The 20916-nt window shown below is 31.5% G+C and overlaps 2 protein-coding genes across 4 annotated transcripts in view; both read left to right on the top strand.

Annotated features, from left to right (window-relative positions):
* The window catches only part of LOC130441644 (rab3 GTPase-activating protein catalytic subunit), a 57045-nt gene extending 52480 nt beyond the window's left edge, over positions 1 to 4565 (top strand). Inside the window, exon 6 of the mRNA XM_056775419.1 lies at positions 1665 to 4565. Coding sequence (XP_056631397.1) covers positions 1665 to 2237 — 573 coding nt within the window. The 3' untranslated portion in view covers positions 2238 to 4565. The remainder of the gene's footprint in view (positions 1 to 1664) is intronic.
* Positions 4566 to 10479: 5914 nt separating this feature from the next.
* The window catches only part of LOC130441215 (probable G-protein coupled receptor 158), an 80470-nt gene continuing 70033 nt past the window's right edge, over positions 10480 to 20916 (top strand). For 2 of the 3 annotated variants that reach the window (XM_056774790.1, XM_056774789.1), the window contains exons 1-2: positions 10503 to 10675; positions 16053 to 16622. In XM_056774790.1, coding sequence (XP_056630768.1) covers positions 16095 to 16622 — 528 coding nt within the window. In that variant the 5' untranslated portion in view covers positions 10503 to 10675; positions 16053 to 16094. Of the gene's footprint in view, positions 10676 to 16052; positions 16623 to 20916 lie in introns of all 3 variants that reach the window. The other variant, XM_056774788.1, reaches the window with a different exon arrangement.

The following is a 20916-nucleotide window of genomic DNA, read 5'->3' as shown; positions in this document are numbered from 1 at the left end:
AAAAAAAAAGGAATTTAGCGTCAATCTGTGGAGATTTTCGCTTCGCTTTTTATAAAAATGGAATTTAACTTCAATCTGTGGGAATTTTCGCTTCAAGTTTTTTTTTAAAGAAACGTAACGTAAATCTGTGGGTATTTTCGCTTCGTTTTTGATAAAAAAAGAAATGTATAGTCAAACTGAGAGAATTTTCGCTTCGCTTTTTCAAAAAAAAGTAATGTAGCGTCAATCTGTGGAGATTTTCGCTTCGTTTTTTTTAAAAAAAAAGGAATTTAGCGTCAATCTGTGGAGATTTTCGCTTCGCTTTTTATAAAAATGGAATTTAACTTCAATCTGTGGGAATTTTCGCTTCAAGTTTTTTTTTAAAGAAACGTAGCGTAAATCTGTGGGTATTTTCGCTTCGTTTTTTATAAAAAAAGGAATGTATAGTCAAACTGAGAGAATTTTCGCTTCGCTTTTTCAAAAAAAAGTAATGTAGCGTCAATCTGTGGAGATTTTCGCTTCGTTTTTAAAAAAAAAAAGGAATTTAGCGTCAATCTGTGGAGATTTTCGCTTCGCTTTTTATAAAAATGGAATTTAACTTGAATCTGTGGGAATTTTCGCTTCAAGTTTTTTTTTAAAGAAACGTAGCGTAAATCTGTGGGTATTTTCGCTTCGTTTTTTATAAAAAAAGGAATGTATAGTCAAACTGTGGAAATTTTCGCTTCGGTTTTTCAAAAAACGCTTCGGTTTTTCAAAAAAAAGTAATGTAGCGTCAATCTGTGGAGATTTTCGCTTCGTTTAAAAAAAAAGGAATTTAACTTCAATTTGTGGGAATTTTCGCTTCAAGTTTTTTTTTAAAGAAACGTAGCGTAAATCTGTGAGGATTTGTGCTTCGCTTTTAAAAAAAAAAAGTAATTTAGAGCTAAACTGTGGGAATTTTCGCTTCGCTTTTTTTAAAAATAGGAATCGGGCATCAATTAGTGGAGATTTTTAAATCGCTGAAACAGGAAAGCAGCGTCACCTAGTGGTTATCAGAAATCGTTTCCACGTTATACATTATAATTTTTTCCAATATTCAATTATTACAAGATTTACTGAGAAGAAATCATCTAAAATAATGGAATTGGTTGACAATTCATTTGTAAGAATCGAAAATCGATATAGAACCAAGAAAGCATTGAAAATTGTTTCCTATTTCTTTGGAGTGATTCAAAGCAGCCAAGAAAAAAAAGATCGTTTCAAGATTAAGTCTTTCTGTTAATATATTTCATTTTTAGCGGAAAATTTTCTATGGAATTTGATAATAATAAGAAAAAAAATTACAAGTATGTTGTATGAAGTAAACAAAAGCGAAATTTAAATAAGAATGAACGTAATTTCGACGAGAGAAATTCTTAAACTAGTAAATTACTCGAACGGAAATTCAATCTCAAATCATAATTACTTTCTGCAAGTTTCAAATTTGTACTACAAAATATATTTTAATTGTTTAATTAAAAACCGTGTACCTACAACGATCAACAATTCTATTGTCCTTTTCAACATAAAGAAAATTCAATTTCAGGATAACCACAAGATGAATACCCCAAAAATTAGTAATGATTCTCGTTAATTTTCTTGATAAAAAAAAATATAATTTCGACAATTTTTTATTCGATGACAGTACATTGGTCGATTTTTTCCAGATTTGTGAATTGATTATTCCGATTCTAACGCACGCCGCCATCTACAGATTAATAGAAGAATGTCAGACGTTCGCTCAAGACCACCAAGAACTTTCTTCTAAAATAACGAAACTAATACGTATCGGAGAACATCTCACGCGGGAACAAAAGGTGCAGTTGCGTCGATTCGAATCCTTCATCCACGAAATTACATCACTAGAATTGCTCGTTTCTCAAATGAATTCCCTCCATTACAAATTGAATCCATCGAGGGCAGTCAACGAACGTATCAACGATATAGTTGTCCATCTGGTATCGGGCGACGAAGTCGTATTGGAGGATATGAGTGAATCGGAAGTCGGAAGTAGAATAGTATCCATGTTCGCGGAAGCGCAAAAAGCGATTCCCGGTGACGATAAAGAAGTGAATAAAATGTCGTTTCCATCGCCGGCCGTTAGGGAATTCGTTCTGCGCGCCAACGCCGTCAAACCCGCCGTGCATTCGGCGAAATGTCCGCAGTTTTTGAGAGCTGTGTTGAGTAAAGATGAATTTAGGTTATGCGGGGCTTTTTCGGAAGATACGGTCTTCTTTTAGGATCATTTTTCTATTTAAAAAAAATTTATTAACACGTTCACAGACGTACATAACATTTCGGTCGTTTAGAGGTTACATACATGAAAATATTATCACAGAGTCAATTTTCTTTCCATTTAGATTAATTTTGGTTTTTGATTTTGAAAAAAAAAATAGTTTTTTCATATATTTTATATTTGTTTTTATCAGGTTTATTACTGTCTTGTCTTATATATATTATCCTATCATCATTCTGATCATTTCTAGATATTTTTTTTGGTATCCTTTTTTCTGATTATTTTCGACCTTTTTTTTTTGTTACAAGTTTCAGGATGTTACAATTAATATTTATCCTTTTACGATTTTTATTATCTTTTATTCAAATCCGTAATCATTTCTCTTTTAAATCATTTTAAGAATGTTAGCCTCAATTTTTATTTTCTTTTATTTATTTATTCATGTTTTGGTTATTAATGTCCTTCTGCTTCTTATATTTTCATAGGATAGTCATTTTGCTCCTGCCAATTTTCTTTGTATCATTCTCTGTTGATTTTTCTATAAAGTAACGTTCTCAAAATATCTATTCAATCTCCTTTTTTATTTCTTTGTATTCTTCCTAGATCTTCTTCCACTTTACCTCCTCATTTTCTGTATTTCTATCTATTTCTGCCAACTTTAATCGAACTATTATCGTCATTTTACAATATTAGATGGATTCTTTTTCTTTCCGAATTTTTCTATGATTTAATTATTATTATTATCCTGCAAATTTTTACATTTTCATTCCTTGGTCTTGTTTCAGGATAATCATTCCATTTCTGCCAATTTCCATTTTTGTCTTCGTCATTATTTTGAAGTATTTAATGGCTATTGACTCAAATCTTGAATTTTACTCATTTTTTATTATTTTTCTTCTACTTTGATCCACTTCACATTTTGTACATCAGTCATTTTGTCCTTTTTCAGCTAATTTCATCAAGTTTTAATAAGTTATGTTCCTTCAATAATTTTTCGACCACTCTTTTTATTTATTTCTATTCTTTTCGACTCTTTATCCACTTTTTCATCCTATTCCTGCCAATTTTGATTAAATCATGTCAATGATCTTCGTTTTTTGGGAACATTTATATTTCTTGGTATACTTGTTCGTCTTTTTACTATTCCAAATTTTTAATCATCATTTTCCTATATTTCACCTTTTCCTATTTCACATTTTGTTCACCTGTCACATGTCAACAATTTTTCAAATATTTTCCTACAATTTCTATTACTAAATATCTTTATTTAGTATTTATTCAACCTCCCTTTTTATTTATTTCTATTTTTTCTCGTTTTAATTTACTTCCTCTTTTAATTATATGCATTCCTTCTAATTTCTGTCGACTTTTATTTTGTTCAATTATCATCCTCTTCTTTCTCAATTTTCTCATGATTTAGTTACTATTATCATGTTCCTACCATTTACATTTTCATTTTTTGTCCTAATTTCTTCATTTTTTAGTCTTCTAATGTCTCTGAAACTTTTTTTCCAATTTATTTTTTATTATCATAATTTTTAAGCAACACAGTCTCTTTTGTAGATCTTCTTTCACATGCTCTATTTATTAATCCATTGTAATTTTTTTTATTCTTATATCATTTATAATTCATGACAATTGTTTAATTCATTTCATCCTTTCTTACCATTCGGTCGTTCTAATTGCTTTTGATTCAAAATTTGATGTTTCTACTTCTTATTTTTTATTGTTATTGTTTGTTTTCACTACTTCATCATCGTTAAATATTTAATCAATGGTATCCACTTTTTTATCACCTTCTATTACTAGTATTTTTTTTATTTCCTGTTCTGAATTATTTTTTTTTTTCAAAATCTTTTATTGTTATAATTATTTTAGTTAGTTTTTATCCATTTTCATTGCATCATCATCATCTTAGAAAAAATTAGCTGATGAATATAACTTTGGATGCAATTTATTCATCTCATTGTTTCGTAACTAACTCCTTTAATTGCTTCTTGGTCCCTATCTTTATCCAGATTTCCTTTCCTCTCTGTATATTCTATCAATGATTATTATAGTCAAACTATCTAAAAATGTTAGAATCAAAGTTTTTTTATTACCTTTTCATGCCAAAAAAAGAAATTCTGTAGACTTAGAATGGATGATGTATCATATCATTAACAAATCTTCCAAATTATATTTTGACATTCAACTTGACACAAATTTGGAGTGTATGATTTTGTAAAACGAAATCGAATCAAATTTTGTCAATTTATGGAACATATTTATAAATATTTTATTGGTGATTGTATAATTAATTATGTTAAATAAAAGTTTTAATATAAACAAATCTTTGTTTACATATTCCTATTCCATTTCTCCATTTTCCTACATTTAAACCAATACTCACAGTTATACTGTGTAAAACACGTTTCGATAATCAAATTATCGTCTTCAGAGCCAAACAAAAACACTTTTTTCAAACGACATCCGAAGAAACTGTCAAAAATATAACACCGAATACGATTAAGATGAACTATAATGTTGAAACTACGAATAAGTAAGTAAATTGATGACCTTGAATTATTTAGAACCAGAAATTCACTGAAGAAAAACTAAAAATTTAGGCAGAGGTTTCATTTGGAGAAGGGGAAAATAGATTGAAAATTTTTAAGAAAATCCACAATGGAAAAATTTTTACAGTGGTGTCATCTGAGGACTGGCAGAAGTATCAGTGGAAAAAAGTACAGAAAACTTGAAGGATACCCATAAAAGAAAAGCTGATGATTCCTGCAGTGGTTTCATCTAAAGACTACCAGAAGTATTGGGAGAAAAAAGAACAGAAAACTTGGAGAAAATTCACAAAGGAAAAACTAATGATTCCTACAGTGGTTTAATGTGAAGACTGGCAGAAGTATCAGTGGAAAAAAGTACAGAAAACTTGAAGGATACCCATAAAAGAAAAGCTGATGATTCCTGCAGTGGTTTCATCTAAAGACTACCAGAAATATTGGGAGAAAAAAGAACAGAAAACTTGGAGAAAATTCACAAAGGAAAAACTAATGATTCCTACAGTGGTTTAATGTGAAGACTGGCAGAAGTATCAGTGGAAAAAAGTACAGAAAACTTGAAGGATACCCATAAAAGAAAAGCTGATGATTCCTGCAGTGGTTTCATCTAAAGACTACCAGAAATATTGGGAGAAAAAAGAACAGAAAACTTGGAGAAAATTCACAAAGGAAAAACTAATGATTCCTACAGTGGTTTAATGTGAAGACTGGCAGAAGTATCAGTGGAAAAAAGTACAGAAAACTTGAAGGATACCCATAAAAGAAAAGCTGATGATTCCTGCAGTGGTTTCATCTAAAGACTACCAGAAGTATTGGGAGAAAAAAGAACAGAAAACTTGGAGAAAATCCACAAAGGAAAAATTAATGATTCCTACAGTGGTTTAATGTGCAGACTGGCAAAAGTATCAGGGAAAAAATAATAGAAAACTTGGAGAAAATCCACAAAGGAAAAATTAATGATTCCTACAGTGGTTTAATGTGCAGACTGGCAAAAGTATCAGGGAAAAAATAATAGAAAACTTGGAGAAAATCCACAAAGGAAAAATTAATGATTCCTACATTGGTTTAATCTGAGGACTGGCAGAAGTATCAGGGGAAAAAAGAACAGAAAAATCAAATCAAATGATAAAATGCTGAAAAATTCTCAGCAGAGCTACCAGTTCAAAATTTGGCACAATAGAAGAGGTGGAGGGAAAAAAATTTGGTTAGGTTAGGTTAGATTCTAATCTTTGTTTTTAAACCTTATGTGCTATTTTACGAAAATATGTTTCATTCTCACTTTTAAAGTACTTTGGAAGCACTAAAAAACCAACCTATGTACGCCAAAAAAATTTTCTTTTGGTTGGAGCCTCACTTCTAATTTAACCAGTCGATTTAAATTAAAAGAGTTCGCAAACTTTCAACTTTTTACTTTAATTCCTTAATTTTGTGAGGTTATGAGCACAAAATTTAGGTCAGTCTGAACTGGTGGCATTGTTTTGTTTGCCACCCCCATTCTTTTATGGTTATGCAAATAATATTCGCATTTTTGCGCCGATTTCCGCCATGGTGTTTTATTTTCAAAGCTGATATCAAAAAAATTGGGAAAAACAATGAAAAACTGATAGATAGTGTCAGGTACTTTCCATATTTTTATGACAAAAAGGACCCCTACAGGAAATTTCTATTGGATTATCAGTCATTTGTAATTAACCTTAATTTACTGGATAAAAAAATACCACCACTAAAGTTTAGCTTCATTTAGAGTACGTTTTTTAATTGATGATTATAAATAATAAAATTGCATATATTATTTATGTGTTCGTAAAATCTAATAAATCCATAAAAATCTTTCAAGCCCTCAAATCAATATCTAGTCATAAAACGACAATAAAAAATTCATTAACTAAAGATATGATGATTTATTTCTTTATTGTCCCTTATCGATCACAAATTATAAAAAATATGGTTTGAATTTACCAGATAACATAATAAACAAAAAAAAAATTTTTGACTCATATTTTAGTAGATTTAACAGATATGGACGCACAGCTAGGTGTGAAAATTTTTGTTTGTAATAATAAACAATCCATGATCAAGAAATTTATAACATGTTGAGTATTCCCTAATCAATTTTAGAAACTATTTTCATTTTTCACACTTGTTAAAAAATTATAATTAACAATTCGAATTATTAGAAATTTAAATCTTCTTATTCAATCATTAATAAATATCTTATTTTGATTTTCGAAGTGGGATTGTGGCATAATTAAACACCAAAGTGTACCAACTTTAATATATTCCGAGCTTTTGAATAGTTATGTATAACAATAATGGAATTTACTCACAATAATTAGATTTGCGGCGGTTTTAAACTGTGCTATTTCTGTAAAAAGCATTAAATTCAATATTCAAAATTAATCGATTGGAATATTCAAATCGTTATAAATTTTCATTGGTTAGATTATGAATGACGTTGAATTTTTATAGGTTAAGTCGTTGTAAGTGAAGTTGAACTTTATAGGTTAGGTGAGGTTAAATGGTTGTCAAACGCGTTGAATTGTTTTTTCAAAATTTAAAAGAACAGTATAGAATTTTGTCAATTCGTTGAACCAGGTCATCTGAAACATGCCAACTTTAAACTTTCAACACCATCACTCATGGAGTTTTCTCCATACACACGACTCATTCTCTGATGGATTTCTGCATCACTATGGCCTTCAGCCTATAGAAAACGAATCACACTTCGCAATTCACATTTGTCGAGAGCATCAATAATGGCGGACATGTTTACATGGCTGTAGCACAAAGCCGACTGACGCTTGAATGTCAACGATAGGGGAGTGAGTAGGACGAGAGCTTCGCAGTCGCCTACAGCGCAAGGATAATTGGATATATGTATCAAAATAAAAGATTTCGACTATTCACCTCTGAAATAATTTCGATATTCAATATTTCGAAAATATATTTCGCCGTTTTTTAAAGGAGAAAACAACTACTTTCTTGGCTAATGCCTCGACCTTTTTGTCGATATTAACATCCTCAATGGCACGCAATTACAAGGAGAAGTTGTAACTACTGACTAGTTTCGACGTTATTACGTCTTATCACAGTAGTTTAACAATCCTTCGTTCGGGCTTGAGACACGAACTGAAGATAACGTCAAAGAGCGTCGCTATTTGGTGTCAAACATACCTCAACGAACGCTATTATATGTTTTTGAAATCTAAAGATCAAACGTTCCAAAAAACTCAATTTTAATAACAATAATAGTGAAAAAGGTAGAGTATATTTGATATTTGTAAATGAATTTTATATTATTATTTTAAATTGAATTAAATTCTCAAAAAACTATAAAGTTACGTTACTAAAGTTTAGATTATTTAGATTATTTGTTCGAATGTCATTGCATTAGATTTTATTTCAGATTTGAGACATTACTTAATGTACTTTTATTGAGTTAATTGGGTTTTCCATTAAATCACTTGTTTGAGTAACAAGCTTCTTTAAAAAAAAGATAAAAAAGACGCTAATGTACACTTCAGACAAGCAGCACGAGTATCCTTAGAATTATCCTTTTTATATACGACAATTACAAAAAAGAAACTTCTGTCATTACATTCACTGTACGACGACTGAAGCATTTTCCTCGTCTCTTCATGTGTAAATAGCCGTTGAAGTGAAAAATTTCTTGTTACACAACAAAAAAACAACAACAACATCAAGGTATTTTAATTAATTTAAGCGAACGTTTTCGAATCGAGATGGTTACTTAGTAAAAAACTAATCTCGAGTTTAACGTTATTACAAACAAGGGAGAATACGTGAAATAGTATATCTTGTACGAGAGATAACATTATTTTACGAAAAAACAGATTAAATAGCTTGCGGAATTCATATTTTGATAATAAAGCTGATACTTGTGGGATTGTGGCAATAAAATACCAAAGTGTACATACACCACAGAGTAAATTTCTACTCAATTTCCTCCAACAAATCATAGTTTCGCCCTAGTTTGGGTGTTAAATACACATTTCTCTGTGGGTGGAAATCTGGATTTCTACTTTGACTGCAGCAGTAGTATATTTGGATGCGATTATCCAAAATATCAAAAGTGAGCTGCTCAAAGATCAGTCACTGTTACACCTTTTTGAACGCACCCTTGAAGCACAATTGAAAAAACTTGATTAGACGCTGACTGGCAGACTGGTCCTTCAACAATGTAAGAGGGTAAGCGCCAAAGAGGAGCTGCTTGACTAGAAATGTTTCATTAAACCCCCGGAGCAAAAAAAAAACAATTTCGTCAGTGGTGTCACTTTAGTTTTGTGCGACACAAATGTGTTTTGAGGATAAGACAATAAACTTACTGAGATATTGTAAAACATTGACCAAAATTCAGCTAACGACTGACTGACGAAGTTTCTTCATGACCACGTCGAAAGTCAAATATTGACTGGATTCAGACATCAGTGATTATCACCCTCTTACCTCAAGAATCACTTGCAGGTTGCAAATGCTTCAAGGTCGATGATGAAGGCCGATCAATGGATTGGTGGGAGATTTCTTCGACTTTATTTAAAAAAATGGAAACTATGTTGAAAATTAGATAACAATGTGAGTTGTTTAACGATATTTAAATTACCATAAAGCAAGTTTCTATTTGTGCGACTACAAGAAAAAATTGACAAATCGAAACGAAATCAATTTTGTGCCAACATATGAGGCATAATAATTGAAACAAATGCAGTAAAAGGAAATGCACGTATGGAAATTCGATCACTGTATATCGAAGTTTTATTTGTTTTATCAAAACCAATAGATTTCTGCTGTCATATAATTTATAATTAGTTGTAGTGTTTGTTTCATCTGAACATTCCAGTTCTTTTGTTCGTGTGTTTTAAAAATCCAGCTACACGGTGTTCTTTGGTGAATTGAAAAGCAGTTTCAGCTACATTGGTTATAATTTCAGCATTTCTTGAAATATTTCGCACGGTTTCCGAAGTTACTGTTACGTTTCGAGCTTCAACTAAACTCTTGTTGAAGTCGTTACATGTCTTCATCATCAAACTTGCAGTTTCAAAAATCTTTGTTGTTGTCGTCGACGGTCGATCTTGCACTGACCTTCTACTACATCTTCCGGTCTATTTACATCTCGCAACTACCCGGAACATTTGGTGGCACAGTCTGGGAATCGCCACTTGAAAGTTAAATGCACTTACATGTAATCGGTCTAAAATAACGTTTTGTTCGAATGTTTTGGAACCGTACTTTTCAGAGAGATTCCCACAGAGCGTAGGTGACTCAAACTTTTCTGTGTCTATCGATAGTAACCTGGATACATCGGTCCTTGAGAAAGCTACTAAGTCAGCCGATAAGTTCGGACGACAAACCGTACGAATTTATTGTCGTGTCAAACCTTGTCAAAAGCTTTTGATATTTCAAATAATCAATTTAAAATGCGATTAAATTTTTAAAATAAATCTATATTAATATAAAGTCTGAATAATTTTCAACTAATTCTGTTACTAATCTGGAATCATTGTAACGGTGTAACTGGTAAAAAATTAAAGAAAATCCTAGACGTTATCCTGTCCTCTTAGGAAACTTTCGATGTTTTTCCGTTAATTGGCGTTTTCCCGCCGGTAACTATGACGACGCGAGGTCGATTTGCGCAGAGCTTTTCCATATCCGATCGCTTTCCCAGATGATCTCACCGCACACACTTCGAATTCAGATCACGAATACACCGCGTCGTTTGTTAGTTTTCCGTCAAACGATATCACAGTATGATACTAACGTGAGTTTAAGTTCTAACGATGATTACGACGGGGAAATACATTGACGTTATGTGATGTTAGTGCGACAGTGAAAATCGAAAACTGTCGCTTTTCTCTTATTGGTTTCTCTTTGAGTGAGTACTAGTTTTTTTAAGCCCTAGAACGTAGAACTTTAAAATAAACCGCGTATAAAACATGCTTGGAATTAATATCTCATTCAATATATTTCGATTATTTTGAAACTTGGATTATATACCGATTTAATCCGGAATGAATAGAAGGTAAACAGTTGGGTTATTGAAGATGATAACTTCGTTTACGAAACGAGTGTGGTATATAATATCCGATTCTGGAAACTCGAATTAAAGCTGGGTGTTAGTTTTAAATAGCACAAATCTTTCACTGTATACAATTATTAAGGAGATACTTTTGTTTTTTCCAGCAAAATAAACTGAAAGTGTTAAGTTTATTTTCAATTAAATTGAATAATTACCTCGTATATCAACCAGTTTGAATAAGTTGAAGTATCTATGGAATTTCATGGGCATAAGGCAATATTAAATCTTTTATTTGATTGCAATAAAGATGTTATTGAGTTTCCACGCACACATGACTTGAATTGCATTATTTTTTCCTTCTTCTTTTATAGTTGAAATCCGTTAAGGTCTTTACAATATTTTCAAGGCGATTGAACCGGATTATACTAAATTTAGAACATCAACTCGGGTTATTTTTGTTTTCAATACATAAATTTTTATTCATCCATATAGAAAATAAATTATGTTTGTTTTGATTATTTTGTGTTAACGTTTCTTATTTCTTAGAACCCTTTTAAATGTTTTTGTTGCTGAATTGGTTCAATCTTGGGTATCTTCTGATCAATACAACATGTAAAAAATTGAAGTCGATCTTTATCAAAAGTTAATCAAGTTTATTAATCTAGTTGATACTGCGAATCCCCAATGTTTGCTGCTGATCTATTAATCACACATCGATAGAATGTCCAGCCAATGTCTTCTTACCAACGGCGTCCCGTCAGGAATCCTGTTAGTCCTTGTAGGCTGCTCTTGCAAAGATTACCTTCTCTAGTTATAGCTGTACATTATCCTAGTGACTAGTTTTACCCCCATATACCTTACGGTGGATGATGAAAATTCCTTTTTAAATCAATTACTTATATTTTTGGTAAAAAAATACTTTGTGTTTTGCCTAGGCTCTCAGAGTGATTGGTTCTACTCCTTGCATTACTACTCCAGTTCTGTTTGAAGTTGTAAACAATTTGATGGCATTACTTTTCATTTCTTGTATGGTGTTTTGACGCCATTAGTTTCAACAGTTTAATTTTGACGTAAATTTTTTCTCAAAGCTCAACTTTTTCGGTATAAGTTTAGTTAACTGATTTGTTTAATTATCTAATTAACAAACAACCTGTGTTGTCTCAAACATTCGTTTTTTTACTACATTTGTTTGTTTGAGGAGCATTTTGTTAACCTAGTTGTCGTCTTCAGAGATTAAGACTTTTTATTATAATGAGTTAATGATATTCATTATACCGCCTGATAGGAATTTATTTTAATACATTGCGTATTCATGTCAATATAATTTGTTTCAATTTTATTTATGTCTATGTTTAACAATCGTTTTTTAATATAAAATAAATATTGTATCTACCATAGAGCGATATGCTGATATTTGCCGAGGAGGTCAATAAATCGTGGAGGTTTGCCATTAGCAAATAAATATTCAACATAATACAAGACTGTTTCATTTTTCATGTGTTGAACAGGAAAATAAAACATATAATCATGGAAAATGTTCACAAAATTTTAATACAACGTCAGTTGGTTTCCAAAAATTACAGTAGATAAAAATATTAAGAATCGGTATGGGAATTGATGTATAAAAATAAAAATATTCCTCTTAGTATTCACGTAGATGATAAAAAATTTTCATCAAAAATGGAATTTCTAGAAAAAGTTTAACTGTTTCAATACTTACATGACTTGGAGGGTTTTTACAGAACACGAGAGCTTCATAAATACCGAAAAAATATGCTACAACTAATGGACCATGTTAATCAAAGGTAGATCAGCGCAATTCTTTTAAACATGGGGTATTTAGTTTCAAAATTTTCTCGAAAGCTTCATATTATTATAAGCCATAGAAGACATTATACATTATCCAAATATTTCAAAAAACAATACAATTACAAGTGTCTTGTACTAATTTTGATGCTGTCTACATAGGGCAAACATCTCTGTATTTAGAAAATAGATTAAAAGATCATCAATATGATAAAAAGAATAAAACTTCATTAACGGACCGTGAAATATCAAAAAAAAAAAGATTCAAATATTCTTGGAACGGAATATAATACATGAAAAAGAGAATTTTTATAAATATATAAATGATAAAAAAGACCTTGATAATTTCAGTGGAATTCATAGCTCTATTTTGTAAATTCTAATAAAACTAAAAATAATTTAATTGATTACAGCTATATATTTGAGATGTAAGGACTAAGGAAAATTTAATTTTTCTTGTCAGAACAAAGTTCTAGTTTGATTTTATTCTTATTTTGAAATTCATGATTTAAGTAATCTATTGATTAATATAAATGTACAAATTGTCAGTGTCAATTTTAAAATAGAAGTGACCTAAAATCGAGAGCATTTAGAAGCATTAATGACATCAAAAGGTCTAAGAAATAAGAAACTTGTACTATTATCTGTACCTAAGGATGATTTACTAAATCTAAATACCATATTTCCACAAAAAAAACCATAACGGATCCTCTATGATTCTTTGAAATAGGAGTTACATCTAAAGTTCGTCCTGTTTTGCGCTGAGATCAGTTTCCAAAGAACTTGAATTATCCAACTCCTTAACAGTCTATTATGCCCTTATTGAGTCGCAGCAGGTTTCACTGCAGGGACTTCTTTAAAAGATTAAAAATTCATCTTTGAATCCGTTTGCCTAATTCGTAAACACGGTTCTCCAATTTCAGAATTCCACTCCACGTTCAGAATTAGTTAAGGGCTCAATATTTTACAATACAAAAAATGCACAATCACTTGCCGATTGAAATCAAATCGATACAATCTTTTCCCGCGTTCCGCAATAATTTAAGGGCATATTTACTGGAAAGTCTATCTTTCATTGCTCGAAACAGTGCAGGAAGTTTTTTGTCAGTTCCTTCCTTTGACTGTAAGAAAGAGTGCAATATTCGGCAAATAAGATGGGTGGTCCAACACTGGTATCTTGTAATTGGTTAGAAACAGATTTTAGAAACCAGTTTTGCACCATACTCACGTTAAAATTTTCATGTAAAGTTCGCCGCACAGATTATTTATCAAACTTTTTCGATATTTTCATCTTTTCGTCCATCTTTAAAACGCCTAAGCCACCCTAAAACACGTGGTCCTGACAAACATTCATTGCCACATACTTTCCATAAATTATAAGTTTCAGCTGCAATTTTTCCAAGCTCCAGCTCAATCACTTAGGGCAAAACATAAAATCGACGGCAACGGCTACACTGATTTGTCTATAAACACGGTCGACATTGCATTCGAAAGAGTGGGCTTCAGCTTAAATAGCTGAAAGTCGTTAACATGACGAAAGACCCTTCAAAGTACTGAAATATTAAGTTAATGATTACTGCGATTTCCAAATATCTAGACAGTTATAAAATTTGCAGGGAAAAGTGATATAAGTCAAAGGCGACAACTTGATTATAGACACAGATAATGTAATAGTAAGTGTAGGTTTAGTGGCGCAAGAAGTTATAAAAGAAAATTAGTACGAGGAGGTTATTAACTTAATTCAGAATAATTTTTCTACATTTTCTCATCCTCCCTACTAACAAACATACATCCGGCGATAATTATATTGTTACCAATCCACGTGTATATTTAATTCAATTATCAGTTGATTTCCACGCATTTTTAACGCTGGAGGATTTTACTGTCATTATATTTGCAAGTAGTATCGACAGTAAGTTTACATTAGCTGATATTTTTCTATAAGTTTATTGGCGTCGTAAAAATTCCTTTGATAAAGAGACTTTACCATTTTTTCACTCTGTTACCAATATACATATAAATAATAATATTTTATAGGAAAGGTGCACGAACGGGAAACGCGCGGTGATTGAATACTTGCGTTTAAAAGACTTGACCTTGACACAATTTCAAAAAAAATTGGGGAAATCTGCAGAATGCCATGATGGGAAGGTACCTGTGAGTTTAAATGTTGTAGAAAATTAGTTGAATTGGTGAAAGATTTCTAAGAAACAGTTCAATTTGGTGAAAATTTCTTTTTTTTTTATTTAATTTAATGCTCTGGTGAAAAATTAAATTTTTCATGACTGATATTGTCAAAAATTTGCCTTTTGGTATTGTCACAAATTTGTGTCCTTTTCATAGTCAAAATACCGATTTTCTATATTTAATTTGGTCAAAATCTCAATTAATTCTATATAAATTGGTTTTATTTTATTAAAAATTTGTTCTACTCAGACCCTTTTTGCTTTACTAAGATGAAAGTATCCAAAATAAGATACTGAAGTTCAGTGTAGGCAAAATTCCCGGTTTCTTGTGTTTAATTTGTTCCAAAATGTGTTTTTCTGAGTTGAATTAAGTCAAACAATTTGTTGTTCCGAATTTAATTTACTACTCGTTAAGTGTAAGTGCTAAGTAATTTTTTTAGCCACATCTTTAGCCGCGTTATTTCAATTCAATCAAAAATTTGAAAGGTATAATACGTGAAGGCATTCCTGTTCAAAAAATTTGAGAGTCACTCATTTAAAGTGGTCGACCGCAGTCACTACGATCGAAAATTTTGAAAATGTTGCCCAAGACTGAGCAAGATCGTCTAGGTTAAGGGAAGCTTAATGGACGAGGCAGGCTGAATGATAATGAAGCTGTAATTTTGGTAGATTACCTACAAATGAAAAGAATTTGCACAATGCAACAACAGCTCAATCGATTTAGTTGGGTTTACAGGTTTTTGAGAACATCTGCGTGGTACACGATTTCATTAGTATAATGATGATGTTTGGTATAAATTATTGGTTAGTAAAGTTTTTTCTTCACAAATATACTAGAGAATTGACGTAAAATTGTTTTAACTTGAAATGATTCTTAAAATTTGGTTCTATGTAAATATTAAAATAAAAGAAAACCAAAAGTTCCATATTTCGATTTTTTGGATTATTTTGAAAGAAAATTGGTACTTTTTAATGAATAAAGGGGTTAATTTATAACGAAAACCCGGTACGAATTGGGGTGTATTCGCATAGGGTGGTAATAAAAAAATGTGTACAATGTTATTAATCATTACGGCTTCTTCAGAACGCTGATGGGTAATAAATCATTTTCCAACGTGTATAATTATGGATGTGGGTGTGGTATAAGGAACTCGAACTATTTGTTTTATGTTTCAAAAGCGTTTTCTTTCATATAAATTTACTTGAATGCCTAATTGATCGAACTGTAATTTTTGTTTCAGATGTTCTCTGGATTGATGAGTCACCTTTGAAATAATGACGGAATGAATGCAATCTTCTTCTACCTTCCGCTTTTTTTGATATCGGCTCGCGGCGAATATCCCAATAATCATGATCATTGCCAAAGCCGAATTCTTCCTAACCCAACCATTCCAACCCGACTGAACATAAACTTAAATTATCTTCTAGTAGATATAAATAAAAAGTTTGGGAAACTGAATAATATAACAGCGTTGTCTAGAGAAATCCTCCAGAACGATAAAGTACTGGGCGTTATTTTTTTCTCTAACGCGCATAATTTGTTGGCTTTAAACGTTTCGAAGAGACTGAAGATTTTCTATAATAGAACTGCAGAGACGGAAACATTTCGGGAATCCCTTAATGTTACGAAAAATGGATGGGGGAAGGCTTTTAAAGACTGTGATTTTTTGAAAACGTGGGTTTACCCGTTTACCTTTACAACTTTCAATACAACTATAGGGTTGTTTATACAAGTCGACTTAAATCAATGTGATGATGGACTCGCTGACATATTTAATGGTAGTCATAACTGTAATAGAGAAACAATGCTAGTAAGTACCGAAATTTTTGCCATTCTATACTTTTGTATCATGGGGTGTAGAACTAAAGTATATAAATCTTCCTTATTATATAGTTTATTCCAATAAATCTTAAAATATGTAGCTCATCAAATCGAATAGACCCCAAGTGCATTGTAATTCATAAATATACAAATTAAGTGATATTTCTTGCAAAAAATGTTTACTCAATGGTTGAGTCGAAGAAAAAATACGTAATGTCAAGATTCCCAACAACTATAGGCAACACTGTACTAACTCAGTTGGTAAAATAAGGATGATTAGCGAAAATTCGAAGCGTTGTCTTTGAAATAAGGCGTTTGGTCAGCATTCGTTTTTATTATTTCACTGATATATTGACCTTAAATTAGGTCAAGAGCAAGGCTATTTTCTCATTTCGTAGGCGGGCGGATATAACATTGAAAAAAAAAATGAACCATAACATTTTCCACGTGTTAAACTAATATCCACGTTAGGTTTAGAAAATCAATTTTATTAGAGACAATCCAGATAACTTCTTGGGAGTCATAATTGGGGGTAAAGCAGCTACTATAGTCAAGAATATTTGTGAAAATTTCAGTCTACAGGTAATTTGTTATTTATGGAATAACACATATAACAAATATTCTTCACGATTCGTCGAAATTTTCCATGCCCTTTCTGCATAAATGTGGTTGAATATCGTTGATCCTAGATTGTAATTTCGAATAACTCCATAGAAAGAAATCTAATTGTGGTAAATCATACGATCTAGGGGACCCAATTCTGATCTCTAAAACGAGAAGCTACACGGCCTGAAAATACGGTAATTTTGGCAAAATCATCCTCATTTTCGAAAAAGTATGATCCAATTATGCCTCAAGTCCAAAATGCACATCAAACAGTATTATCGGAATCCTAAAAACGGTGAATTTGACGATTAACAACGTTATTTTGCTTGAGAAGTCAGTATACAATTGTTGATGTTCAATAATCCATTCAATAAACTCTCTCCACAGTACATGGTGATTAGATTTCAGTTGCTGTGTCAATTGCTGTTTCAATATTAATATTTAAAAGACTTCTTTTCGGTGAGTGGAGATTACGCATTGGTATTGATGAATTGAATTACGTCTAGTAGGTGTACAGATGATATACCAGTTCTAATATGTCATTGATCGTCGATGGTATCCAAAATAAGTTCTTGATCTCGCATATTTATTCAAACAGAACGTTCTAGATTCACATTAGGTTCTCACCAGAACCTTTCTTGAGTACGGTGATGATTTTGGGCGATAGAGATTACGTGTTCCATGCTGTTTTGTGTTCCAATCGTTTCCGGGATAGTCTTTACTATCATTTAATATCATCTTAACACTTCCCAGAACAGTTTAGCTTAGAAGATTGGTAAAAACTAAGCCAGCTCTTGACTAATTTTGTAAATAGCACTGTTGAAATTACCTTCAGACTCTGAGGATGATAATTTGGTTATCGAAACGCATGTTGAGTAGTTAAAGTTGAAGAACTGCTGAGATAATAATTTCTTTCGAAAATTTTGTTCCTACTTTGAACCCCAGTGACTCCTCAAAGTCCCAAAGTATCGTGGAGAATACGCTGTATATATACTCGATGTAGTCGAATAGCCTATGGTACACTTCATAAATTTTAATTAGTTTTCTTATTATACAAAAGAATTCGGTGCTGTATAAATTAATTACTCTTATTTACATAAGAAAGGATGGTTTTATGGTCTCGTCGTACTAGTCTAACAAACCCATTAACTGACTCTAACCTAACCTCAAATATGGAGATTTGTATCGATTTTTGTTTGGGTTCGTTTAATTGTTTTACATTCCCTCTGCATTGAGCGGAAAACTCGAAAATCCTTTAGAGAAAGAATTTTATTATAAAAGTACTACTAATAAAAGGAATAATCACATCTAAAAATATTTTATTCGTATCTTAAATCATTATTTTACATTTATAGTAAAAAATGTGAAATCTAGAAAATTTTGATTCGGATAAAAGTTAAATTACCTTTTGACTTTAATTAAATTCATAACGAAAACTGAAATAAAACCCACGCTTACGTAAGAATAATGGTTTCAATTAGTTACGTACAAACAATTTCGAACACAAACATTTCTTTGAAGCTTTCAAAGCAGCGGTGTGATGATTTTGAAAATATATATTTAACGGAACCTACCTGTCAATATTCGCGCACGGATTTCCAAGTGTAATTAGCTGCAGTTATAAAATGCATACGAATATTTCACAATGATATGTAATTTTGGATTGCCCCATTCTATTTATAGACTTCAAACAAGCTGCAGATCCCAAAAACATTGATAGAGCTCACCAGAATGATGATGACTGAGTGTAAATCAGATGTGATTACCAGGGACTGCAAAATTTGAAAATAGAATAGAAAATAGAAGATGAAGACACAGTGCATCAATGCACTTTACAGCGTTGATTTAATCGTTTTTATTGTGGAGATTTGAGGCTTCTAGATCGTCCTCTACCTGGATGTGTTATTGAGGTTATAGGGAAAGCAGTTTTTCAACATCTTCCGATTTCTGAGCTGTTAGTTTTCTCTCCTGCGTTTCCTTATCTATGTCTTATCTTCAGCTTCTTCGTGGTAGTCCTCTTCATCTTTTCTCTTTAAATATTGATCTTTCCAAACATCAGAAGCTCCATATACTGACGCTTCGAAATCAGTCAGTTGGATCGTCAGTGGTTGGGGCAACTGACTACAGAAACTCTTGTCTACATAAAGAGTAGTTCTAAATCTGCTCTGATTCATTGAGCGCCATAAAAAGATCTTTTCTATCTAACAGTGAATCTTGAGGGCCCAAAATATTCTGATTTCTATCGTCTATAAATGTCAGATCAACAAAAATTAAACACCCAGCACTTTTCATATTTCCATATAAAGAAATTTAGATTGAACAAAATGAACAGCAATAACATCAACAGTAACATATGGAGAAGAAACGTTGAATCTAACAAAACCTGATGAGGAAAAACAAAGAATATATGGACGCTGAAATTAGAGAAATCTTAAATGAAACTATCACCAGATTTGTAAAATCGCAGCGAATACGATGGCTACTAGGACACAAAACGAATGAAAAATAATAGTAAGGTTAAAAGAATAATAAAATGGAAACCCCGAGGAAGGCCAAAAAGCCTATGGGAAAGTTGAGTAGCAAGTGATCTGAACAAAATGGGAGTCCTTGGATGGTAACAATGAATCTTAAGGGCCTAAAACTAATTCGGTATAACCATAACAAAATTCTGATTTCCATAAATGTCACATCAACAAAAACACGCAGCACTTTTCATATTTCCATCTGTATATATTTGGATTGAATCAAAATAAAACTTTTGAAACTACAAATTTTACATAAATAATGAAATATGTCGAGGTTTTACTCCTTTTTAGTAATTTATTTTTACTGTAGAGTTCTCGACAGTTTTAAGATTTCTTTATGAAAATTTATTCGTTATACCGACCCACAATAGCGGAAATACTTGGTTGGAAGATCTATATGCAGAAAAGTTGAAAAAATATACTTTCAGGTACGTTAGGTTATAACATCGAGCATCACGGTCTACTCGTTTATGAAACTTCAGCTAAAACAACTCATAATTATCCGGGAATATTTTCGATGGAATTTTCTAGTATCTGCTTTGGATTGAAACAATATTTATCAAATTTTTATTAATATATCAAAGATCTCACAAGAAATTACGATTAGCATACATTGATAGAAAAAAATCTGTACATCGTATAATAATAAATAATGTAATACTTAATAATGAGTGGTTTGCCGTTTATTCGTTTGCATAAAAAAAAGATAGAGAATTTTTATCATGACCGATATTTTCTCTGTAGCCTACTTGAGAATTATTTATCGGTATATCCCTACAACCCGAGAGAATCGATCGATACGAGTAGCAGGTTTGAATAGATTCCTTTCTATTGTTTTCACACCTCTTTTGAAAAGCGAAGCCGATAATTTTCCATACAAACAAAATTTAAATCATTTTGACAATAGCTATTTTCGGCGATAGGGAGTTTCATGGAAAATATCACAAATTTTCGATCATTTTAAAATTTTTGAATTCCTAAAAAGGTTTATCAACGCAATTTCTATAAGCTTGATGAATGTTTTGGACTATCACCGCCATTACCTTGTTTTTATTTGTAGAAATATTTCTGAACAAACAATTTTTTCATGTCTCATTTATCAGTGTTTATATTCACCAGTATTAATTCCTTATTGTAAAGGAGCCTAGGTGA

The sequence above is a fragment of the Diorhabda sublineata genome, chromosome 3 (genome assembly GCF_026230105.1).
Source record: "Diorhabda sublineata isolate icDioSubl1.1 chromosome 3, icDioSubl1.1, whole genome shotgun sequence".
NCBI classification, from domain to species: domain Eukaryota; kingdom Metazoa; phylum Arthropoda; class Insecta; order Coleoptera; family Chrysomelidae; genus Diorhabda; species Diorhabda sublineata.
Note: the sequence above shows the minus strand (reverse complement) of the source record. Positions and strands in the feature narration are given on the sequence as shown.